The sequence below is a fragment of the Heptranchias perlo genome, chromosome 9, assembly GCF_035084215.1.
Source record: "Heptranchias perlo isolate sHepPer1 chromosome 9, sHepPer1.hap1, whole genome shotgun sequence".
NCBI classification, from domain to species: domain Eukaryota; kingdom Metazoa; phylum Chordata; class Chondrichthyes; order Hexanchiformes; family Hexanchidae; genus Heptranchias; species Heptranchias perlo.
The window spans coordinates 3,836,130-3,862,573 of record NC_090333.1 but is presented as its reverse complement, the minus strand read 5'-3'; the positions used below and the strand labels follow the sequence as shown (position 1 = coordinate 3,862,573).

Here is a 26,444-nt window from a genome sequence, read left to right as displayed (position 1 = left end):
ACATGACTGAAGTCCCTCATCCCTGGTATCCTCCTGGTAAATCTCCTCTGCACCCTCTCCAAGGCCTTGACATCCTTCCTAAAGTGTGTTGCCCAGAATTGTACCCAATACTCCAGCTGAGGCCTAACCAGTGATTTGTAAAGGTTTAACGTAACTTCCTTCTTTTTGTATTCAATGCCCCTATTTATAAATTACTTAAATTATCGAACTCAGTACAGTCCAAGTATCAAAGCTGAGGTCCTCCTGGACTGGATAGCTCAGGTGCGCACTGCCTTATTGAGCCATGAGAGGAGCCCTAGTCCTGCACACCCGCCACCCCCCTCTCCCCCTCCACCTCAACGCATCACCCAATTTTAGTTGTCAAAATTCATAGATGAGGCGAATGACTCTGTTCAGCGCTCAGCTGCCCCAAATTGCCATCTTATTATCTTGAGTTGATCATAGAATCATACAGCAGAGAAGGAGGCCATTCGGCCCATCGTGCCTGTGCCGGTTCTTTGAAAGAGCTATTCAATTAGTCCCACTCCCCTGCTCTTTCCCCAAAGCCTTGCAGATTATTCCCCTTCAAGTATTTATCCAATTCCCTTTTGAAAGTTACTATTGAATCTGTTTCCTCCATCCTTTCAGGCAGTGCATTCCAGATCATAACAACTCGCTGCATAAAAATAGTTTCTCCTCATCTCCTCTTTGGTTCTTTTGCAGATTATCTTAAATCTGTGTCCTCTGGTTACCGACCCTCCTGCCAGTAGAAACTGATTCTCCTTATTTACTCTATCAAAACCCTTCAAAATTTTGAGTACCACCATCAAATCTCCCCTTAACCTTCTCTTCTCTAAGGAGAACAATCCCAGCTTCTCCAGTCTCTCCACATAACTGAAGTCCCTCATCTCTGGTACCATTCTAGTAAATCTCCCCTTGACCTTCTCTGCTCTAAGGAGAAAAACCCCGGTTCCTCCAGTCTCTCCGCAAAATTGAAGTCCCTGTTCCCTGGTTATCAATTTAAGATTCAAGTCTACATACACAAATCTTTGAAGGTGGCAGGACAAGTTGAGAAGGCTGTTGAAAAAGCATATGCTATCCTGGGCTTTATTAATAGAGGCATAGAGTACAAAAGCAAGGAAGTTGTGCGAAACCTTAATAAAACACTGGTTAGGCCTCAGCTGGAGTATTGTGTTCAATTCTGGGCACCACACTTTAGGAAGGATGTCAAGGCCTGAACAAGCCCTGTTCAAAAAAAGGGGAGCAGGATAAACCCGGCAATTACAGGCCAGTCAGCCTAACGTCGGTGGGGGGAATCTTTTAGAGACAATAATTCAGGACAAAATTAATTGGCACTTAGAAAAGTAAGGGCTAACAAATGAAAGTCAGCACGGATTTGTTAAAGGAAAATTGTGTTTGACTAACTTGATTGAGTTGTTTGAAGTAACAGAGAGGGTTGATGAGGGTAGTGCGGTTGATGTTGTGTATATGGACTTTCAAAAGGCGTCTGATAAAGTATCACATAATAGACTTGTTAGTCAAACTAAAGCCCAGGAGATTAACGTGACAGTTGCAGTGTGGATACAAAATTGGTGAGGAGACAGAAAGCAGAGAGTAGAAGCGTACGGTTGGTTTCCAGACTGGAGGGAAGTTTACAGTGGTGTTCCCCAGAGGTCAGTATTAGGACCACTACTCTTTTTGATATATATTAATGACCTGGACTTGGGTATAGAGGGTATAATTTCAAAGTTTGCAGATAGATTTCAAGAGGATATAGACAGGCTGGTGGCATGGACAGACACGTGGCAGATGAAATTTAAAGCAGAAAAATGTGAAGTGATACATTTCAGTAGGAAAAACGAGGAGAGGCAATATAAACTAGAGGGCACAACTCTAAAAAGGTGGAGGAACAGAGAGATCTGGGGATATATGAGCACAAATCATTGAATGTGGCAGGGCAGGTTGAGAGAGCGTTTAAAAAAGCATATGAGATCCTGGGCTTTATAAATAGAGGCATACAGTACAAAAGTAAGGAATGATGAACCATGATAAAACACTGGTTCGGCCACAACTGGAGTATTGTGTCTAGTTTTGGGCACCGCACTTTAGAAAAGATGTGAAGGCTTTAGAGAGGGTGCAGAGAGATTTACTAGAATGATTCCAGGGATGAGGGACTTTAGTTACGTGCATAGACTGGAGAAGCTGGGGTTGTTCTCCTTGGAACATAGAAGGTTGAGAGGAGATTTGATAGAGGTGTTCAAAATCATGAAGGGTCTAGACAGAGTAGATAGAGAGAAACTGTTCCCATTGGTGGAAGGGTCAAGAACCAGAGGACAGAGATTTAAGGTGATTGGCAAAGAAACCAAAGGTGACATGAGGAAAAACTTTTTTACACAGCGAGTGGTTATGATCTGGAATGCACTGCCCGAGGGGGTGGTGGAGACAGATTCAATCATGGCCTTCAAAAGGGAACTGGATAAGTACTTGAAAGGAAAACATTTTCAGGGCTACGGGGAAAGGGCGGGGGAGTGGGACTAGCTGGAATGCTCTTGCATAGATCTGGCGCGGACTCGATGGGCCGAACAGCCTCCTTCCGTGCTGTAACCTTTCTATGATTCTATGACATGAAACTCGGAAATGTAGTAAACAATGTGGAGGATTGTAGCAGACTTCAGGAGGACATAGGCAGACTGGTGAAATGGGCAGACACATGGCAGATGAAATTTATTGCAGAAAAGTGTGAAGTGATGCATTTCGGTCGGAAGAATGAGGAGAGGCAATATAAACTAAATGGTACAATTCTAAAGGGGATGCAGGAACAGAGAGACCTGGGGGTGCACATACACAAATCTTTGAAAGCGGCAGGACATGTTGAGAAGGCTGTTAAAAAAGCATACGGGATCCTGGGCTTTATTAATAGAGGTATAGAGTACAAAAGTAAGGAAGTTATGCTAAACCTTTATAAAACTCTGGTTAAGCCTTAGCTGGAGTATTGTGTTCAATTTCTGGGCACCACACTTTAAGAAGGATGTCAAGGCCTTAGAGAGGGTGCAGAGGAGATTTACTAGAATGGTACCAGGGATGAGGGACTTCAGTTATGTGGAGAGACTGGAATTGATCTCCTTAGAGCAGAGAAGGTTAAGGCGAGATTTGATAGAGGTGTTCAAAATCATGAACTGTTTTGACAGAGTAAATAAGGAGAAACTGTTTCCAGCGGCAGAAGGGTCGGTAACCAGAGGACACAGATTTAAGGTGATCGGCAAAAGAGCCAGAGGCGACATGAGGAAACATTTTTTTACGCAGCGATTGCAATTATCTGGAATGCACTGCCTGATGTGAATTGTATCCATGTGATTTATTTCAATTAGTGTTAATTGTGTTCAGGTGGTGCATATCAATTGGGACTCTCTTGTATCCATGTGTAAGAGAACTTATCTAAGGTGTGATGTGTGTAATGTGGAGCTCTGTGAATAAAGGCTTGGAAGCAACTGAAGACCAGGCTCTAGTGTTCTATCCCTCACCACTGGGCTATCCTGCTTATAACACCTGAAGGGGTGGTGGAAGCAGATTCAGTAGTAACTTTCAAAAGGAAATTGGATAAATACTTGAAGGGAAAAAATTTACAGAGCTATGGGGAAAGAGCAGGGGGAGTGGGACTAATTGGATAGCTCTTTCAAAGAGCCGGCACAGGCACGATGGGCCGAATGGCCACCTCCTATGCTGTACCTACTAGGATACTATGATATGATGCTGATTAGAAAGGCCAGCTGCTGTACAATCGCCACACGATTGCTTACTCTGTGCTGTTTGATCTGCGAAATATTTAAGTCAAAGATCTCATTTGTTATCTCCTCGCTTTTGTTTCATGTCCACAGAAGTATCAGCAGAATGGATTTCCACAGACAGATTTGCAGACCTTCACCAAAGTCTGCCCGACGACACCGGGGTGGAGCAGGTACGTCGTGTAAGATGAGATTTGCAGATGGGTCCAGCTTTGAGACAGACGTGACCTTCTGGTCACTCGAGGTTGTGGTGAACGAGAGGAGATGTCTGTGAGATCAGAAGGGATGTTTTTTTCTGGATATTAACTCTATCTCTTGATTTGTGCCGTTTTTTGGGAGGGTTTCTTGGGCCCTGTTACCTGTAACTCAGAGTCTTGTATTTTTTTTTAATATCCAGGCTTGGACTCTGGGGAGAGGCGTCACCTCCGACTGCCCGCTCTACCCGTTCCCACGCCCCACTGTGCTGCCAACCCCAGCAGGAGGGTTAATGATGTTCGTGCCACGCAAGAGGTTTGAGCCCAGATGCCAATAGGGGCAGACGGGAGGGGGGTTCTCTCCTCATTTCTGTCGGGTGCCATCTGCACCAGAAATACCATGGAAACACCCTGCAGCATCTGTGGAGAGAGAAACAGAGTTAATGTTTCAGGTCGATGACCTTTCGTCAGAACTGGAAATAGTTAACGATTGAACAGTTTTTAAGCAAGTACAGAGCCAGGGGAAGGGCGGGGCGGGGGGGGGGGAGGGGGGAAGAGAGGGGAGGAAAGAACAAACGGGAACAAAAGATGAGTCTTTTCTTTTCTTTTCTTGACCTGTCCCATTCCCACCCTCCTATTGCCTCGCACCATCATCCCGTTTGTCATTTAATCACTCCTGCCCTCCACCCTATCACAGACCTTCCCTTTTGTTCTTACCCCCCACCCCCCCATTCCCTAGCTCTGTACTTGCTTAAAAACTGTTCAACCTTTAACTACCTCCAGTTCTGACGAAGGATCTTTGACCTGAAACGTTAACTCTGTCTCTCTCTCCACAGACGCTGCCTCACTTGCTGAGCTTCTCCAGCATTTTCTGTTTTTATTTCAGATCTCCAGCATCCGCAGTATTTTGCTTTTGACTTAGTGCAAACTGTAACCCCCCGGCCCCCCCCCATTTAGAGGGGATTAAAAGGCCTTAAGTACAGAAAAGGTAATTGAAGATTAACGAGTTGGTATTTACTTGTGTTTGTTCTTGCATTCAGTGCACCTTAACGAGTAAGCACAGCCGTTTCTGCCTGAAATAAACGGAGCTCTTAAGACGCTGTAACCGGCAGCTTTGAAATTGACGTAAATGAAAGTGTAAAATGGTTATCGCCTTTTGACCGATATAAGTGACTCCATCACTCCACCATTGGTGGCCGTGCCTTCAGCTGCCTGGACCCTAAGCTCTGGAATTCCCTCCCTAAACCTCTCCGCCTCTCTCTCCTCCATTAAGACGCTACTTAAAACCTATCTCTATGACCAAGCTTTTGGTCACCTGTCCTAATATGTGGCTCAGAGTCAAATTTTGTTTGATAATCGCTCCTGTGAAGCGCTGTGGGATGTTTTACTATGTTAAAGGCGATATATAAATGCACAATGTTGTTGTTTAAATGGGGAGGTTTTAAGTGGTGAGGACCGTATTGGCTAGACCTTTTATGTATTTCTTCACCTCCATGGTTCCCTTTGTTCGTCTCCGGTGCCTTTGTTGTACTGAGATTACATTGAATGTGTAGCACAGAAACAGGCCATTCGGCCCAACAGGTCCATTGCTGTGCTGTACTTCGTGTCACAACTGTGGCATCATCTAAAGCAGCTCCAACTGTGTTGATCTCACTCTTTTATACGACTAGAGTTGTCTCTGAACTGAAGAATATTACCAGGGGTAACTCGGTGGGTGATGTGAACTGCTCGGTGCCACCCGAGGCACCGATACCCTCCCACAGCAAGAGTTTTAACAGGTGCCTCCGGCAAAGTCTCACACTGGCACGCACTTGGCATCGAGTCCAGGCTCTGGCCGTAGGAGGAGCGAGCGACCTCTTGACCTGCCTATTACAAGCCAGCAATGCACTTTCACCATTGCTGAGCTGTACGGAACATCCCCGGACATCGGGGGAAACTCTGGACAGGGCAGTGCTGGAGACCTGAATGCGACTTTGAACTAATGGCCCGTGTGTGAGGGTTGCTGTGGAGCAGTTGCTTTTTTGCTTTGTGCATTTGCAGACATGCAGTTTCCCCACTCTGGTCAAATCCACCCAGGGCTCGATGCCAAGTGCGTGCCAGTGTGAGACTTTGCCGGAGGCACCTGTTAAAACTCTTGCTGTGGGAGGGTATCGGTGCCTCGGGTGGCACCGGTAGCAGTTCACATCACCCACCGAGTTACCCCTGGTAATATTCTTCAGTTCAGAGACAACTCTAGTCGTATAAAAGAGTGAGATCAACACAGTTGGAGCTGCTTTAGATGATGCCACAGTTGTGACACTAAGTACAGCACAGCAATGGACCTGTTGGGCCGAATGGCCTGTTTCTGTGCTACATTCGATGTAATCTCAGTACAACAAAGGCACCGGAGACGAACAAAAGGAACCGAGAAGGTGAAGAAATACATAAGGTCTAGCCAATACGGTCCTCACCACTTAAAACCTCCCCGATTAAAGAACAATTTGCATTTATATATCGCCTTTAACATAGTAAAATGTCCCAAGGTGCTTCACAGGAGTGATTATCAAACAAAATTTGACATCAATTGGGATGGATTCTGCAGAATTACTGAATGGGAGCGATTCATCAATATAACAAAATCATCACTGTCCCACCCCAAGCTACCTCCCCACCCACCCTCATCTCTCTCCGTCTCTATAATTGAGCTGCATGTTGAACGCTGATTGTAGGAAAGGATTTCTGTAGAAGATGCAACCTTAAAGAATGGTCTTTCCCTATCTGTAATTCTCATCTATAATTAAAAGAACTTGCGTTTATAAAACACCTTACACAATCTGAGGACGTCCCAAATCGCTTTATAGCAAATGAAGTACTTTTGAAGTGTAGTCACTGTTGTAATGTAGGAAACGCGGCAGCCAATTTGCACAGGACAAGGTCCCACAAACAGCAGTGTGATAATAAACACATCATCTGTTTTAATGATGTTGGGTGAGGGATAAATATTGACCAGGACACTAAGGAGAACTCACCTGTACTTTTTCGAGATGGTGCTGTAGAATCTTTTACGTCCACCTGAGGGCAGACGGGGCCTCGGTTTAATATCTCATCCGAGAGACGGCACCTCCGTCAGTGCAGCACTCCCTCAGTACTGCACTAGGAGAGTCAGCCTGGATTGTGTGCTCCAGTCCCTGAAGTGGGGTTTGAACCTACGACCTTCTGACTCAGAGGCGAGAGTGCTACCCGCTGAGCCAAGGCTGACACCTCTGTATGTAACGTTGTGTTTTCTACATTTCAACAAAATCGACCAGAGGAGCAGCATCTCTTATTTTTTTTCACCTCCGCCAAACCCAACGCGATTTATTTGAATGTTTCCGTTTAAGACTTGTTATCTTGTGCTGCTGGGATCAGCGGGTGCACAGTGGTGTTCCCAGCCGGGGAGACACTGGGACGGGAATCACTCACAGGTATCCGTGAGGGAGCAGCGCACGATGTCATGGGATAAGGGATCTGGGGACTTGTTTACACTGTAGATGCCCATTCCTGTTAGCTACACTCCTAGAGTGTAAACCTGCATTATAATCCTTACTTTCATACAGTAACATCTCTGTTACACTGTCAATCAGTCCCCCTCGTACCTGGAGGTATATTGGGCTGGATTTCGCTGTAAAAATAACGGTGAGCGCCGTTACTCACGTACAAATCGCACAGTAACTTCCGGCGACTGCACACGCGCAGTTAAACGCGGAAACCCGGAAGTTGCTGTTCCAGATGTGCTGCTCCTCCAAAAGCCGCATGAATAAGGCATCTCGCCGTCTGGCTCCCCATTCAAATGTATTGAACGGTGTGAAGCTCCTGTACTTACCTCATAGATACAGACCAATCTCACCTAAAATAGTCATTTGAAGTCTAAATACCATTTTAACGGTAAGTCTTAATTACTGCAGACAACCTGAAAATTTATTTTTACAAGTGTGGAGTCTCGTTCCTTCAGCTTTTAATTACTGTTGGCGATTTTTTTCAAAAATGTAAATAAAAAAATGTTTTCTTTTTCTTTCTGTCTCTTTTTATCTCTGTCTCTTAATCCAATCTTTCTTTCCCTCTCTTTTATTTTGCTTTCTGCACCTGATTTGACATCGAATTCACTATTCTAACTTACACGTCCTGGTTCAGACTCTGCGCTGCTCATTAACGATTCTTCAATCTGATTGATTAAGGAGACACACAGTTGTTTTCCCCGTTCACACAAGTCCCAGATGCCCTGTAGGGGGCGTCGCGCTGTTTGGATCTCTAACGTACAGGAGCTTGCTGTGCAAAACCCCAATGGGCAAATGCAAGTCCAATGAACGATAGCAAAATCCAGCCCAGTGTGCTTTTTTTAAATAAAAGGACCTAGATGGATGGTGGTGGTGTATTTGACCTGCTTGATTTTTTTAAATAATGAGACACACTCTTTGAGAGGGAGTTGCTGCAGGACGATCACTGTTCACTGACTTTACTCGGTTGCAAATTACACAGACTGCAGTCATTTTGTGCTGCACTTGCACCGCGGGGCATGATTTTATCCGGGAGCCGGAAACCCAGCCCGACTTTAGATATTCGCGTGGGGAACCCGGGAGGTCAAGTGAGTGCGTCGCCATCTGCGATCGCAACTCAACTGGAGGTGAGTGTTTGTGCTTCCGGGTTTCCCGCTCGTCAGGCAGCCGGATTGACGGGCTGGCTCCCTGTCGGGAGGGAAAGGAGTGAGAGATCGTGGAAGAAAAGTCAGAGGGGTGAGGGGGAGGTGGGGGGGACGCGAACAACATTAGATGGGCCTCGGAGAAGATCGGGGGGGTCCGCCATTGAAAGGGGGGGGGTCCACCGTCGGCGGGGGGGGTTGGGTCGGCCGATCGTCGGGGGTACGATCGCACCAGGTGAGCTTGTTGGGCCTGGATGAAGCACTCCTGCTCCTCCAGACCCACAAGAAGTGCAATAAAGGCCCTCACTCACCTCGTGGACCCAGTCCTTCCCGCCTGCTTTCGCCTGATGTGAATCGGAAGCGATGGGAAACCCGAACAGGAAGGTTAAATTTGTTTGACATTTCTAATACACAAAATATTAAGCGCCTCAACTATTGCAATGAGGTACATTGCCCCTTTAAATATCGGCCCAGCGGCTTTAAGTGGGGGCGGGACTTCCGGGTTCCTGTTACGCGCGCGTCCAAATGGACCTGGATCAAACCCGGAAGTGGAGGGTGTTGGAGCCGGGATGCGGTCCCGCTCCAAAAACAAACTATTTTTACTGCCCACCCGCTCCCAACCCACCCGTTCTTGGGAGGTAAAATTACCCCCCAGATGTCTCACTCTGACTTGAAGCAGGCTTCTGTCTCACATCAGCTCAAGACTTTCAGTAGAACTTTGCCCACCTGTAATCTTGCTTTGTGTTGGGCGGGAGACCCATCTGAAATGCCAGGGAATGTGACTGGCAAACTTTTTTTTTTCTTCGTTCTTACGATGTGGGCAGTGGTGCCAAGGCAAGTTGCCCTGAGGAGGTGGTGGGCTGCCTTCTACAGCGATTGTTTTTAACAACTGATTGGCTTGCTAGGCCACTTCAGAGGACATTTAAGAGTCAACTATGGGATAAGGGTATGGTCTATAATCACACCTTGGAGTATAGACGATCGAGAAGTGATCTAATTGAGGTGTTTAAGATGATTAAAGGATTTGATAGGGTCGATAGAGAGAAACTATTTCCTCTGGTGGGAGAGTCCAGAACAAGGGGGGCATAACCTTAAAATTAGAGCCAGGCCGTTCAGGGGTGATGTCAGGAAGCACTTCTTCTCACAAAAGGTCATGGAAATCTGGAACTTTCTTCCCCTCCCCCCCCCCCAAAAAAAAAAAGAGCTGTTGAGGTTAGGGGTCAATTGAAAATTTAAAAACTGAGTTTGATAGATTATTGTTGGGCAAGGATATTAAGGGTTACAGAGGGCTGTAGAGCTCGAGGAGGTTATCGAGATATGCAGGGTTGAGAGGCTGAATGGCCTACTCCTGTTCCTATGTTCCTTTATGTAGGCCAGACTGGATAAGGGGCAACAGATTCCCTTCCCTGAAGGACATCAGTGAACTGACAGTGATTTTACAAACAATCTGACAGCTTTGGTGATACCACTCCACCTCCCACCCCGTCCCCCAACACACGTAGAGACACACAACACCAACAACTTGCATTTTTATAATGCCTTTAACGTAGTAAAACGGCCCAAGACAAAAATTGACACCAGGCCAAAGAAGGAGACATTAGTACAGGTGACCAAAAGCTTGGCCAAAGAGGTAGGTTTTAAACAGAGTCTCAAAGGAGGAGAGGTAGAGAGGCGGAGAGGTTTAGGGAGGGAATTCCAGAGCTTCGGCCCCAGGCAGCTGAAGGCGCGGCCGCCAAGGAGGGGCAAAGGAAGTGAGGGATGGACAGGAGGCCAGCGTTGAAAGAACGTAGAGTTCTCGGAGGGCTGTAGGGCTGGAGGAGGTTACAGAGATGGGGAGGGGCGAGGACATGGTGTGATCTGAAAACAAGGAAAAGAGTTTTAAAGACACTTCACAGGTGTTCGTGGCAGGTTGGGAAGCAACTTCTGCAAAGGTGTTTCCTGCGCAACAGTGGGGGTCTTTGCAGTCAGGAGGGTAACGTATTCACTGGTCTAGGAGCACGCCATGCCACTAATCCATTGCTATACAAGGGGTGCTTTTACATTTAAAAACTCCAGTCAACGTTAAATGCGCATTACTCTCACACTTGGCCTTGGAGAGGGTGCAGAGGAGATTTACTAGAATGGTACCAGGGATGCGCGACTTCAGTTGTGTGGAGAGAAGCTGGGATTGTTCTACTTAGAGCAGAGAAGGTTAAGGGGAGATTTGATCGAGGTGTTCAAAATCATGAAGGGTTTTGATAGAATAAATAAGGAGAAACTGTTTCCAGTGGCAGGGGGGTCGGTAACCAGAGGGTACAATTTTGTCTTTTAAAAAGCATTTGGACAGTTACATGGGTAAGATGGGTATAGAGGGATATGGGCCAAGTGCAGGAAATTGGGACTAGCTTAGTGGTGTAAACTGGGCGACATGGACATGTTGGGCCGAAGGGCCTGTTTCCATGTTGTAACTTCTATGATTCTATGATTCTATGACATGGATTTAAAGTAATTGGCAAAAGAACCAGAGGGGAAATGAGGAAAAAAATTTTACACAGCGAGTTGTGATGATCTGGAATGCACTGCCTGAAAGGGCGGTGGAAGCAGATTCAATAATAACTTTCAAAAGGGAATTGGATAAACACTCAAGGGGAAAAATTTGCAGGGCTATGTGGAAAGAGCAGGGGAGTGAGACTAATTGGATGGCTCTTTTAAAGAGCCGGCACAGGCACGATGGGCTGAATGGCCTCCGTCTGTGCTATATGATTCTATGATTCTGTAGTTACTGATACAAACTGTTGCTGTGCCTTGGTTGTGTTGTGTGGAGAGGAGGCACGTCATTAGTTGGGAGGAGACGAATCGCAGAAGATCCCGCCTTTTTGGGTTTTGTAATCTGTGCTGAGTTCAGCCAAGGTGGCGTTTGGGACGGCTACAATTGCCGTCAGCACCTGCGACGATTGGGGAGTGGGAAAATCAGCCGGCGTTCTCCCTCCTCATTGCTAGCCAGTGATGCCCGTCGGAAAGTAAAGTCCGTGTGTGGCAACTGGATCAGGTCGGGCTGTGATGCTCCCGATGGCCGAACAGCTGCTGACATTCAACACTTCCTAGCTTGGCGCGTGTAGAACAGCCACACGGTTGAGAGCGATTGGCTCCAGTAGAGCCCTGGCCCAGCATAAGATACTGCCTTCAGATAAAGGAGAAAGAATGGGAGCAATTGGTGGAAGCAAACCAAATTGGCCCAGTTTGGATTGCCAAAAAATGGCCTTGAAAAGCCCGTCTCTGCAAATTGGCCTGGTTCGAACTGAGTGTCATTTTGAGCTGGAGAACTGTTAGGCTAATGCATTATAGTAATTCGCACTGATTAAATAGTTCATTTTAGTTCCAGTCTTGCTACAGCTTCGCAGTGCGGGCTGATTGTAATTGACAGATATTGAAGGATGCCTTATTACTTGATGAGGATTGTTAATGAGCTGTATTCAGGCACTTCCGTGGAACAGAACATTTTAACAACAAAAGTGCAGTCAGAAGAGATAATCAGTGGAGAGGAGAGCTTTGTAGTGCTGTCAAAAGTATGCACATGATGTCACATCTACAGTCAGTTGATGAAAGGTTATTAAAACTACTCATTTCAAATTCCAGATTTTAAAAAAAATGCCATGAACGTTACAAGAAAATAAGCAAGTGTAGGACAGGAAAAGACCAGCTGGTCCATCGAACCTGTCCCATACAGCAATGATGCAACCGAGCCTCGTGGTCCCCTCCTCCGCCCATCAGCAGCCATGTTATCTCCTGGGAGAGGCAAAGAAACAGATAATAAAAAAAAACCCAGGCCAATTCAGGGCGGGGAAAAAATCCTGGAAATTCCTCTCATTAAAAGGTTTGATACAGTAGACATAGAGAAAATGTTTCCACTTGTGGGGGGAGTCCAAAACTAGAAGTCATTAATATAAGATAGTCGCTAATAAATCCAGCAGGGAATTCAGGAAAAACTTCTCTACCCAGAGAGTGGTTAGAATGTGGAACTCACTAGCACTAGGAGTAGTTGAGGCGAATAGCATAGATGCTTTCAAGGGGAAGCTAAGCAAGTACATGAGGGAGAAAGGAATAGAAGGATATGCCGATAGGGTTAAATGAAGAGGGGTGGGAGGAGGCTCGTGAGGAGCGCGAACGCCGGCATAGACCAGTTGGGCCGAATGGCCTGTCTCTGTGCTGTAGATCCTATGCAACTCTACAAACGCCCCAAAGCGATCAAAATGGTGGATGCAGTGGCAGGAAAGAAGGTGTGCGATACGCCAAACGTGTTTTGTTAAATGGGCCTCGAAAAATTCAGAGTTGCCAATGTGTTTTCAACATTTAACTTACCTTTTTAACTAAAGCTTTAAACTTAGTCATAGGATAAAAGTATTTCTCCGACATGTTTGTATATAGGGCTAGTTGTTAAGAGATTCTCTTTTACAGGGCAGAACTCCCAGTGAGTAAAGCTGAAGACCTATTTTAAGTAAACCATTTGCTCCTTTCCAACCACTATAACTCAAACTGAATTTGCAGGAGTGTAATATAGAATGAAAGCCAGCCAGAAATGTGAGATTGGTGCCATACATGTTTTGAACACCACAGCCAAGCGATCTTAGTTCTCTTTTAAATGGTACAGTTATATTATTTTTTATTAAACACCATTATGGTTTGTCAAAACTGTGTGAGAGAGTTGTGGCTTTCAAATAAATTAACTGTTTTAACAAACGTGACATGGACTATGTAAAAAGATATAAACCAACTTATTACGTAAAGAAAAAGAAAGGACTTGCATTTCGACAGCACCTTTCACGACCTCCGGATGTCCCAAAGCGCTTCACAGCCAAGAAGCGTAGTCACTGTTGTAATGTAGGAAACATGGCAGCCAATTTGCGCATAGAAAGATCCCACAAACAGCAATGTGATAATGACCAGATAATCTGTTTTTTAGTGATGATGGTTGAGGGATAAATGTTGACCTGGACACCAGGGAGAACTCCCGTGCTCTTCAAAATAACGCCATGGGATCTTTTACGTCCACCTGAGAGGATAGACGGTACCTCGATTTAACAGCTCATCTGAAAGACGGCACCTCCGACAGTGCAGCACTCCCTCTGTACTGCACTGGAGTGTCAGCCTAGATTTTGTGCTCAAGTCTCTGGAATGGGGCTTGAACTCACAACCAATGGCTGACTCAGAGGCGAGAGTGCTATCCACTGAGCCAAGGCTTGACACATACCCATATTGCAACACCAAGATCTTTGCCAGAGTGAATCTAGTATAATATTAGCTATGAGTGTACTGCCAGATTGCATACTGCAATTCAGAAATTTACTCTTCCAAAACTGAGTGTTGCCCGTGCACAGACTGGTATGTGAGGGACATTAAACTATGGGAATCTAGCTTCCTTAATGGTAGTGCAGGTAAAGCTGGTTTGATCCCTTAGATGAGATGCAGGAGGGTGACTGGTATCTTTCGAACTGTACCCCAGCAACAGTTGTGTCTTCAGAAGAGGAGGAAACAAAAGGGCTGCATATAGTGACACTACTGTTCCCGGCCAGAATGCAGATGATTGTGTAATTCCCCCATCAATCACGCCTGGAGACTACACTGCTGTAAGTTTTTTTTTATTCGTTCACGGGATGTGGGCGTCGCTGGCAAGGCCAGCATTTATTGCCCAACCCTAATTGTCCTTGAGAAGGTGGTGGTGAGCCGCCTTCTTGAACCGCTGCAGTCCGTGTGGTGAAGGTTCTCCCACAGTGCTGTCAGGAAGGGAGTTCCAGGATTTTGACCCAGCGACGATGAAGGAACGGCGATATATTTCCAAGTCGGGATGGTGTGTGACTTGGAGGGGAACGTGCAGGTGGTGTTGTTCCCATGTGCCTGCTGCCCTTGTCCTTCTAGGTGGTAGAGGTCGCGGGTTTGGGAGGTGCTGTCGAAGGGAGGTGTCTGGGATTGAATCTATGTGCATAATTTGCATTATGTCACTGTCCCCCATTCACTGCATTTTGCTGGAGAAATCACCCTGCTTTTATCGGGAGAAGTTGCTGCAGTTTCGATCATGAGTTCTGTTTGCTGCAGACTCTTTTTAAATAGACTCTGTAAATAGACTTTGTTTGCTTTGCTGTTTGCTGAGTATACAGACTTTGTTTGCTGTGAAATACACTGCTTGCTGTGCGTCCTGCCGCAAGTCACGCCCCGCCTCCAACTCATTGGCTGCCACAGTGCAACTCACTGACTGACTGACAGTGCAACTCACTGACAGTCATGTGTCAATAGACACTCCAAAACAAAAGGGGGGGCCCCTCTTGAGGTTTAGAGGTGCCCATTGTGTACAGCCCATTTCCCCCCCCCCACCACCCCCACTCTGGCTACATGCTGAAAAGTTGCATGGCTTCAATGTGCATCACTAGATTCTGACTAATCAGGCTATTGGGAATAGGGTCGATGACCCCCCCCCCCCCCCCCCCCCCACTCTGGGGAGCCCCTGCTCTGCTACTTATTTCCCAATTCCAAAAGATTCGAGTTGACACCAATTGCTTATGCGGCAAGTACTTTAATGCAAAGAACAGTTTAATACACTTCGTATTTAAGCAGCAGTTTACAGAATGGAAACTGGAGATATATTAACCATTTCCACGCTGGGTAGAGCTCGTGCCTTGGCCTTGCGCCTCTCGCGGTCCTCTCGGACCCCACCCCTTGGATCCTGCGGATCCTACTTTCTGCAGACTTCCTCAGACTACACGGGCATTAGGCTCCTGCCAGCATTTACGTCCATCCGGACAAATCTGGTCTGCACCCTTGGGGGTTCCTCTACTCTGAACCTTTGTTCGAGCTGTATATTTATACACTGTAGCTGAGGATCATGTGGCACACTGACTTAACCTTGAGGAGGCCAGACTTACCCTCATCAATTTTGCTAGTCCAGTTGGGGGAGGGTTTAAACTAGCTTGGCAGGGGGATGGGAACATGAGCGTAGATTCAGAAGGGAGAGAAGCAGAGCTGGAAATGGAAGACAGAAAATTAGAAAGTGAGTCTGGAAGGCTGAGGAAACAAAGGCTAGAAAATAGACAACAAAAGAATTTGTCAATGCTAAATGGTATAAACTACAATGCAAGGAGTCTAGTGAATAAGGCAGATGAGCTGAGGGCACAAATAGACACTTGGAAGTTTGATATCTTAGCTATTACTGAAACATGGCTTAAACAGGGGCAGGAATGGCAGCTCAACATTCCTGGTTACAGGGTTTTCAGACGAGATAGAGATGAGGATAAAAAAGGAGGGGGTGGCAGTATTGGTTAAAGAAACAATTATAGCTGTAAGGAGGGATGATATGTTAGAAGGATCATCAAATGAGGCCATATGGGTTGAACTGAAGAACTAAAAAGGGGCAATCACACTGCTGGGAGTGTACTATAGACACCAAAACAGTCAGAGGGAGATAGTAGAGCAAATATATAGGCAAATTTCTGAGGTAAACAGGGCAGTAATAGTAGGGGATTTCAACTACCCTATATTAACTAGGATAGAATCAGTGTAAAAGGTATAGAGGGGGCAGAATTCTTAAATTGCATTCAGGAGAATTTTTTTAGCCAGTACGTAGCAAGCCCAACAAGAGAGGGGGCAGTTCTGGACTTAGTTTTAGGGAATGAAGATGGGCAGGTGGAAGGAGTATCAGTGGGAGAGCATTTTGGTGGTAGAGATCATAATTCAGTTAGATTTAGTGTAGTTATGGAAAAGGACAAAGAAAGATCAGGAGAAAAAGTTCTCAATTGGGGACAGGCCAATTTTACTAAGTTGAGATGTGATTTAGCAAAAGTGGACTGGAAACAGCTACTTGAAGGTAAATCAGTGTCAGAGCAATGGGGGGCATTCAAGGAGGAGATAGTGAGGGTTCAGAGCAAATATGTTCCCACAAAGAAAAAGGGTGGGATTCCCAAATCTAGAGCCCCCTGGATGTCAAGGAGCATACAGGGTAGGATAAGGCAAAAAGGGAAGCTTATATCAGATACCGAGAGCTCAATACTAGGGAAAGCTGAGAGGAGTATAGAAAGTGCAGGGTGAAATTAAAAAGGAAATTAGGAAAGCAAAGAGAGGGCATGAAAAAATATTGGCAAGTAAAATCAAGGAAAACCCAAAGATGTTTTATAAATACATAAAGAGCAAGAGGATAACTAAGGAAAGAGTAGAGCCTATTAGAGACCAAAAAGGTAACCTGTGTATGGAGGCGGAAGATGTGGGTATGGTTCTCAATGAATACTTTACGTCTGTCTTCACAAATGAGGGGGACGATGCAGAGATTGTAGTTAAGGAGGAGGAGTGTGAAATATTGGATGGGATAAATATAGTGGGGGAGGAAATATTAAGGGGATTAGCATCTTTGAAAGTAGATAAATCACCAGGCCCGGATGAAATGTATCCCAGTCTACATGGATTTTAGCAAGGCTTTTGACAAGGTCCCACATGGCAGACTGGTCAGAAAAGTAAAAGCCCATGGGATCCAAGGGAAAGTGGCAAGTTGGATCCAAAATTAGCTCAGCGGCAGGAAGCAAAGGCTAATGGCTGACGGGTATTTTTGTGACTGGAAGGCTGCTTCCAGTGGGGTTCCACAGGGCTCAGTACTAGGTCCCTTGCTTTTTGTGGTTTATATCAATGATTTAGACTTAAATGTAGAACATAAGAACGTAGGAAATAGGAGCAGGAGTAGGCCATGTGGTCCCTCGAGCCTGCTCCGCCATTCAATCAGATCATGGCTGATCTTCTACCTCAACTCCAGTTTCCCGCTTGATCCCCATATCCCTTGATTCCCCTAGAGCCCGAAAATCTATCTATCTCAGCCTTGAATATAGAATCATAGAATCATAGAAGTTACAACATGGAAACAGGCCCTTCGGCCCAACATGTCCATGTCGCCCAGTTTATACCACTAAGCTAGTCCCAATTGCCTGCACTTGGCCCATATCCCTCGATACCCATCTTCCCCATGTAACTGTCCAAATGCTTTTTAAAAGACAAAATTGTACCCGCCTCTACTACTGCCTCTGGCAGCTCGTTCCAGACACTCACCACCCTTTGAGTGAAAAAATTGCCCCTCTGGATCCTTTTGTATCTCTCAGTATGACTCCTTTTGTATCTCTCAGTATGACTCAGCATCCACAGCCCTCTGGGGTAGAGAATTCCAAAGATTCACAACCCTCTGCTTGAAGAAATTCCTGCTCATCTCAGTCTTAAATGGCCGACCCCTTATCCTGCGACTATGCCCCCTAGTTCTAGATTCTCTAGCCAGGGGAAACAATCTCTCAGTATCTACCCTGTCAAGCCCCCTCATAATCTTATATGTTTCAATGAGGTCACCTCTCATTCTTCTAAACTCCAGAGAGTATAGGCCCATTCTACTCAATCTCTCTTCTCTCTAGAGTGCATGATTAAGAAGTCTGCAGATGATCCAAAAATTGGCCATGTGCCTGATAGCGAGGAAGAAAGCTGTAGACTGCAGGAAGTCATCAATGGACTGGTCAGCTGGGCAGAAAAGTGGCAAATGGAATTCAACCCGGAGAAGTGTGAGGTAATGCATTTGGGGAGAGCAAACAAGGCAAGGGAATACACAATAAATGGGAGGATACTGAGAGATGTAAACGAACAGAGGGACCTTTGAGTGCATGTCCACAGATCCCTGAAGGTAGCAGGTCAGGTAGATAAGGTGATTAAGATAAAGGGATACTTTCCTTTATTAGCCGAGGCATAGAATATAAGAGCAGGGAGGTTATGCCAAAACTGTATAAAACACTAGATAGGCCACAGCTAGAGTACTGCGTACAGTTCTGGTCACCACATTACAGGAAAGATGTGATCGAGAGGGTACAGAGGAGATGTCCGAGGATGTTGCCAGGACTGGAGAATTTTAGCTATGAGGAGAGATTGGATAGGCTGGGGTTGTTTTCTTTGGTACAGAGGAGGCTGAGGGGAGATTTAATTGATGTGTATAAAATTATAAAGGGCCTAGATAGAGTGGACAGGAAGGACCTATTTCCCTTAGCAGAGAGGTCAATAACGGGGGGCAAAGATATAAAGTAATTGGTAGAAGGATTAGAGGGGAGTTGAGGAGAAAATGTTTCACCCAGAGGGTGGTGGGGGTCTGGAACTCACTGCCTGAAAGGGTGGTAGAAGCAGAAACCCTCATCGCATTTAAAAAGTACTTGGATGTGCACTTGAAGTGCCGTAACCTACAAGGCCACAGACCAAGAGCTGGAAAGTGGCATTAGGCTGGATAGCTCTTTTTTGGCCGGCACAGACACAATGGGCCAAATGGCCTCCTTCTGTGCCATAAATTTCTATGATAATACAAACATATGATTAATATGTGTGGTTACATATTAAATGCATTTCATGATTACATACATTGCATTAAATAATCCTTTTATCTGCTACCTTTTTTTATTACACAATGGCATAGTCTAACAACACATTGGTTTCTAGGGTAACTGGGTGTATCCAGCTGGCACACTAGAACCAACACAGCACTACTCCCAACACCAAGTCAACTGTAGTGGAGCAGCTATAATAAATAGTACTTGCATTTATATAAAGCTCTTTATCACATCAAAATGCTCCTTACAGCTACAGACTGGAGTGTGATGTAGCTGCTCTGTACTTGGATTGTACATGGCGATAGGTGTGAATTCAGCATGAAAACCTGAATATTAAATTGGGATCTGATTCTTGATGTCGACGATGGTTTTCAGACGGTGTTTGTATCCCAACATGCATTGATATCCACATTAATGCCAGCAAGGTGACTTTATCGGTGCCCGGTGTCATTTTATTAGTGACAAGCTGTCGAAATACCAGTAGCCCAGGTTTAAATTTTATTATAATAACTCGGACTGTGCCAGGTTCAATCCAGCCGCAAATGAACTGATTTTGAATGTTTCCACTGGTACCTGGTATCACCCTGTTACACGTAGCATGGCATCGGGTAAATCAAACTTTGTCGGCACAGGTACACTTTCACTCTTTACTAGCCTGGCACACACACGGAAGATTAAAGCCTGCCTCCAGTATTTGCCCAAGTCCACATCGTCCTTGGCTGCACTGCTTCTGGCTAAAGATTTCATGCTGATATGACACCTATAGCCAGAGGGAGTGTATATTTTAATCTCAGTGTAGAGGGCTGGAATCATTCTGTTATGTACTTGATAACATATATAGGGTTATGATTTAGGCATTTTAAGCCATATATAATATAAAGTCTGTAATCATCTCATAGGTATCAGACTTATTTCTTCAAGCTTTCATACTGTGTGATGTTCTCCTTAGATCGGAGAAGGTTAAGGGGAGATTTAATAGAGGTGTTCAAAATCATGAAGGGTTTTGCTAGAGTAAATAAGGAGAAACTGTTTCTCCTGGGAGAAGGGTCGGTAACCAGAGGACACAGATTTAAGGTATTTGGCAAAAAAAGCCAGAGATGAGATGAAGCGAATTTTTTTTACGCAGCGAGTTGTGATGATCTGAAATGCACTGCCTGAAAGGGCGGTGGAAGCAGATTCAATAGTAACTTTCAAACGGGAATTAGATAAATACTTGAAGGGAAGAAAATTGTATGGGCAAGGGAAAGGGCAGGTCAGTGGGGCCTAATTGGATAGCTCTTTCAAAGAGCCAGAACGGGCACGAGGGGCCGAATTGCCTCCTTCTGCCCTGTACGATTCTATGATTCTTAGATATCATCCGCTTTACCCATCAGTTATATTTTCATGTCATTAAAGATGGTGAAGACTAATTTAAAAAGAATATCTTTTGATCCTCCCCAGACAAATGTAATTAACCAACGTTTTATTAAAATGTGCCATTACTAATGGATAATTTCTTTCCGTAGACAATGCAGTGATGATGACGATGACAGGCTACTAATTTAAACACATGTTTCACTGACTCTTGTGTTTCTGAACGTTGTAGCCGGCGACGGTGAAGGGACGACAATATATGTCCCATCGTGTCCAACCAATTAATGGAAGTGATGCCCTGGGCAATGGCTCACTGTGATCTCGCTGACTGACTGCAATCAGAGTTACTCAGCCGGAAAGGAAGAAAGCTACTAATGAGCTTTTACTGCTTGGACGCGGGCATGACCGCCAGAGAATTTTATACTTTCACGTGGGAAACCAGATGTCCACCACACACATGAACATATTAACCCGTCTAGATACGAAAACGGCCATGCACTTGCTTTTGCGATTCGAATGATCTTAACACCTAGCAATAACGAGCCATCGATTTTATTTGCTGTGCCCGTGCGTACAAAAAAAAAAATATGTGCACACTTGAAATCTCAGGTTTTCTCCCCATCCTTTCATCAGTCAGTTGCGGTCACTTCGATGTAGCACTAAGTTCTGTTTGTCAAAGCCATTTCTGAATGTCAGTCTTGATTTGGTAATTACAGATAAGATACCGTTTTCATTTTGTGAACGTTGCCTTAAGGAATCCCATCCAATGTAATGTAACTTTTTATCAAACTATAAAAGCTGGAGAGCTACGCACACAGAAATACAGGTTAATATACCGACTGGAATGTAGTTTGTTTAAGTGCAGTTCTGTGCTGATGGAGGAATGGAGACGAACTCTATTCCATAAAAATATATATAATGTATTTTAATTTCTTATGAGATTAAACCTTTATAAAACTGTTCACAGTTTAGCTCATTTTATTGCCTTTTTCTTTGTCTCCTGATTCCACTACTTTTTTGATTCAATATTAAGGTTAAAAAAAGACATGAACTTCAAACGAACATTAATAAAAACTGAGGTTCATTCAGATTTGATCGGATAGGCAGCCCAAGAACAGTTCCAACAGTGAGCGGCGGTAAAGAGCGAGACCAGAGCGGGGATAAAAACAGCGCGGAGAGAGCGAGAGTCCAGTCGGTGAGCGGCGGTAAAGAGCGAGACCAGAGCGGGGATAAAAACAGCGCGGAGAGAGCGAGAGTTCAGTCGGTGAGCGGCGGGAGAGAGCGAGACCAGAGCGGAGATATAAACAGCGCGGAGAGAGCGAGAGTTCAGTCGGTGAGCAGCGGGAGAGAGCGAGACCAGAGCGGAGATATAAACAGCGCGGAGAGAGCGAGACCAGAGCTTACTCTGAGAGCGAGACTCTGAGACCAGCGGCAGAGTTCAGGGTGACGTCACCAGTCAGAAAGTGACGCGGCACAGGGGAGGCAGCTGATTGGTGAGTAGGTTCAGGTGAGTATTTCTACCATTTTACTGTAAGTAAAGTAATAAGAAAGGGAAGATCTGCAGGTTTTACAGCAGGTAGTGTTTTTTTTTAGTGAACCTAGGTCCCTAGTATAGTTAACATTTTCTAATTTCAACGTAATTTAAAAGGGGTAACTAAGCTAAGGCAAGTCATGGCAGCAGACCTCGCACCCGTGATATGCTCCTCCTGCAAGATGTGGGAAGTCATGGACACTACCAGTGTCCCTGCCGACCATGTGTGCGGGAAGTGTGTCCACCTGCAGCTACTGACCGATCGTATCTCGGAGCTGGAGCTGCGGGTGGACTCACTGTGGAGCATTCGCGATGCAGAGAAACTCGTGGATAGCACGTTTAGCGAGTTGGTCACACCGCAGGTAAAGGGTATACAGGCAGGAAGTGAATGGGTGACCACCAGGAAGAGTAAGAGATGCAGGCAGGTAGTGCAGGGGTCCCCTGTGGCCATCCCCCTCTCAAACAGATATGCCACTTTGGATGCTGTTGGGGGGGATGACTTATCAGGGGAAGGCAGCAGCAGCCAACTTCCTGGCACCACGGGTAGCTCTGCTGCACAGGCTGGGAGGAAAAAGAGTGGCAGAGCTATAGTGATAGGGGACTCAATTGTAAGGGGAATAGACAGGCGTTTCTGCGGCCGCAACCGAGACTCCAGGATGGTGTGTTGCCTCCCTGGTGCAAGGATCAAGGATGTCTCGGAGCGGCTACAGAACATTTTGGAGGGGGAGGGCGAACAGCCAGCTGTCGTGGTGCACATAGGCACCAACGATATAGGTAAAAAAGGGGATGAGGTCCTAAAAGCAGAATATAGGGAGTTAGGAGGTAAATTAAAAAATAGGACCTCAAAGGTAGTAATCTCAGGATTGCTGCCAGTGCCACGTGCTAGTCAGAGTAGAAATAGGAGGATATTTCAAATGAATACGTGGCTAGAGGAATGGTGCAAGGGGGAGGGATTCAAATTCCTGGGACACTGGAAACGGTTCTGGGGGAGGTGGGACCAGTACAAACCGGATGGTCTGCACCTGGGCAGGGCCGGGACCGCTGTCCTAGGAGGAGTGTTTGCTAGTGCTGTTGGGGAGGGTTTAAACTAAAGTGGCAGGGGGTTGGGAACCTGAGCAGGGAGAGAGAGGAAAGCGTAACAGGAAGGGACAGAAGGTATGGAGTAATAGGTAAAGTGTTAAAAAAGGAAAAAGCAGGAACTAAGCGTCACAAAACAGATTTGAAAGTTCTTTATCTGAATGCACGTAGCATTCGTAATAAAATGGACGAGTTAACGGCACAAATAACTACGTATGGGTATGATCTTGTGGCCATTACAGAAACATGGCTGCAGGGTGACAACGACTGGGAATTAAATATGCCAGGGTATTTAACAATCAGGAAGGACAGGCAGGAAGGAAGGGGAGGTGGGGTGGCTATGTTAATAAAGGAAGGAATCACTGTAATACAGAGAAATGATATTGGGACAAAGCATCAAGATAATGAAACAGTTTGGGTGGAGATAAGGAATAATAAGGGAAAAAAAACATTAGTGGGCGTAGTATATAGGCCTCCTAATAGTTGCAACTCTGCTGGAAGAAGTATTAATCAGGAAATAGTCGGGGCATGTAATAAGGGAACAGCCATAATTATGGGGGATTTTAATTATCATATTAACTGGACAAATCAAATTGGGCAGAGCAGCCTTGAGGACGAGTTCATTGAGTGCATCAGGGATGGATTTCTTGAGCAGTATGTAACTGATCCTACAAGGGGGCAGGCAACCTTGGACCTGGTCCTGTGTAATGAGTCAGGATTAATTAATAATGTCCTAGTTAAGGATCCCCTTGGAACGAGCGACCACAACATGGTTGAATTCCATATCCAATTAGAGGGTGAGAAGGTTGATTCTTAAACAAGCATACTGAGCTTGAATAAAGGAGACTATGATGGTATGAGAGCGGAATTGATAAAAGTGGACTGGGAAAATAGATTAAAGGGTAAGACGGTACATGAGCAGTGGTGTTCATTTAGGGAGTTATTTTACAACTTTCAAAATAAATATATTCCACTGAGGAAAAAAGGGTGTAAAAGAAATGACAGCCATCCGTGGCTAAGTAAAGAAATCAAGGATAGTATCCGACTAAAAACAAGGACATATAAGGTAGCCAAACTTAGTGGGAGGATAGAAGATTGGGAATTCTTCAAAAGACAGCAAAAAGTAACTAAAGGATTGATTAAGAAAGGGAAGTTAGATTATGAAAAGAAATTAGCAAAAAATATAAAAACAGATAGCAAGAGTTTCTATAGTTATATAAAAAGAAAAAGGGTGGCTAAGGCAAACATAGGTCCCTTAGAGGATGAGACCGGGAAATTAATGGTGGGAAACATGGAGATGGCAAAAATGCTGAACAAATATTTTGTTTCAGTCTTTACAGTAGAGGACACTAAGAATATCCCAACACTGGACAAACAGGGGACTCTCGGGGGGGAGGAGCTAAATACGATTAAAATCACTCAGGAGATGGTACTCAGTAAAATAATGGGACTCAAGGCGGATAAATCCCCTGGACCTGATGGCTTCCATCCTAGGGTCTTGAGGGAAGTGGCAGTAGGGATTGTGGATGCTTTGGTGATAGTTTTCCAAAATTCCCTGGACTCAGGAGAGGTCCCGGCAGATTGGAAAACTGCTAATGTAACACCGTTATTTAAAAAGGGTAGTAGGCAGAAGGCTGGAAATTATAGGCCAGTTAGCTTAACATCTGTGGTGGGTAAAATTTTGGAGTCTATTATTAAGGAGACAGTAACGGAACATTTAGATAAGCATAATTTAATAGGACAAAGTCAGCATGGCTTTATGAAGGGGAAGTCATGTCTGACAAATTTGCTTGAGTTCTTCGAGGATATAACGTATAGGGTGGATAAAGGGGAACCAGTGGACATAGTGTATTTAGACTTCCAGAAGGCATTCGACAAGGTGCCACATAAAAGATTATTACTTAAGATAAAAAATCACGGGATTGGGGGTAATATTCTGGCATGGGTGGAGGATTGGTTATCGAACAGGAAGCAGAGAGTTGGGATAAATGGTTCATTTTCGGACTGGCAACCAGTAACCAGTGGTGTTCCACAGGGGTCGGTGCTGGGTCCCCAACTCTTTACAATCTATATTAACGATTTGGAGGAGGGGACCGAGTGCAACATATCAAAATTTGCAGATGATACAAAGATGGGAGGGAAAGTAGAGAGTGAGGAGGACATAAAAAACCTGCAAGGGGATATAGACAGGCTGGGTGAGTGGGCGGAGATTTGGCAGATGCAATATAATATTGGAAAATGTGAGGTTATGCACTTTGGCAGGAAAAATCAGAGAGCAAGTTATTTTCTTAATGGCGAGAGACTGGAAAGTACTGCAGTACAAAGGGATCTGGGGGTCCTAGTGCAAGAAAATCAAAAAGTTGGTATGCAGGTGCAGCAGGTGATCAAGAAAGCCAACGGAATGTTGGCTTTTATTGCTAGGGGGATAGAATATAAAAACAAGGAGGTATTGCTGCAGTTATATAAGGTATTGGTGAGACCGCACCTGGAATACTGCATACAGTTTTGGTCTCCATACTTAAGAAAAGACATACTTGCTCTCGAGGCAGTACAAAGAAGGTTCACTCGGTTAATCCCGGGGATGAGGGGGCGGACATATGAGGAGAGGTTGAGTAGATTGGGACTCTACTCATTGGAGTTCAGAAGAATGAGAGGCGATCTTATTGAAACATATAAGATTGTGAAGGGTCTTGATCGGGTGGATGCAGTAAGGATGTTCCCAAAGATGGGTGAAACTAGAACTAGGGGGCATAATCTTAGAATAAGGGGCTGCTCTTTCAAAACTGAGATGAGGAGAAACTTCTTCACTCAGAGGGTGGTAGGTCTGTGGAATTTGCTGCCCCAGGAAGCTGTGGAAGCTACATCATTAGATAAATTTAAAACAGAAATAGACAGTTTCCTAGAAGTAAAGGGAATTAGGGGTTATGGGGAGCGGGCAGGAAATTGGACATGAAGCTGAGTTCGGATCGGTCAATGCCCTGTGGGTGGCGGAGAGGGCCCAGGGGCTATGTGGCCGGGTCCTGCTCCGACTTCTTGTGTTCTTTAGATTTGTGGTTGGGATCAGATCAGCCATGATCTTATTGAATGGCGGAGCAGGCTCGAGGGGCCGATTGGCCTACTCCTGCTCCAATTTCTTATGTTCTTATGTTCTTATTACAACAGTGACTACACTTCAAAAGTACTTAATTGGCTGCGAAGTGCGTTTGAACGCCCTGAGGTCATGAAAGGTGCTATATAAATGAAAGTTCTTTGTTTCCAGGGATTTGAATTCCATTGGGTTCAAACAGGCCCAAATGCGTTAAAAGGATTCAAAATGTTTGCCTGCTTTTTTTTGGTAGATTTTTTAAAAAATTCTTGGGATGTGGGCGTTGCTGGCAAGGCCGGCATTTATTGCCCATCCCTAGTTGTCCTTGAGAAGGTGGTGGTGAGCCGCCTTCTTGAACCGCTGCAGTCCGTGTGGTGAAGGTTCTCCCACAGTGCTGTTAGGTAGGGAGTTCCAGGATTTTGACCCAGCGATGA

At 45.2% G+C, this 26,444-nt stretch overlaps 1 protein-coding gene across 5 annotated transcripts in view; it reads left to right on the top strand.

Annotated features, from left to right (window-relative positions):
* The window catches only part of LOC137325098 (mucolipin-2-like), a 102,628-nt gene extending 81,351 nt beyond the window's left edge, over positions 1-21,277 (top strand). Inside the window, exons 12-14 of one of the 5 annotated variants that reach the window (XR_010963814.1) lie at positions 3,855-3,934; positions 18,014-18,162; positions 20,470-21,277. Coding sequence is in view for 4 of the 5 variants with exons in the window: in XM_067989814.1 (XP_067845915.1) it covers positions 3,855-3,934; positions 4,159-4,249 (171 nt within the window). In the remaining variant the exon portion in view is untranslated. Of the gene's footprint in view, positions 1-3,854; positions 3,935-4,158; positions 4,298-18,013; positions 18,163-20,469 lie in introns of those variants that run through there. The other 4 variants (XM_067989818.1, XM_067989817.1, XM_067989814.1 and 1 more) reach the window with 4 other exon arrangements.
* Positions 21,278-26,444: the final 5,167 nt, after the last annotated feature.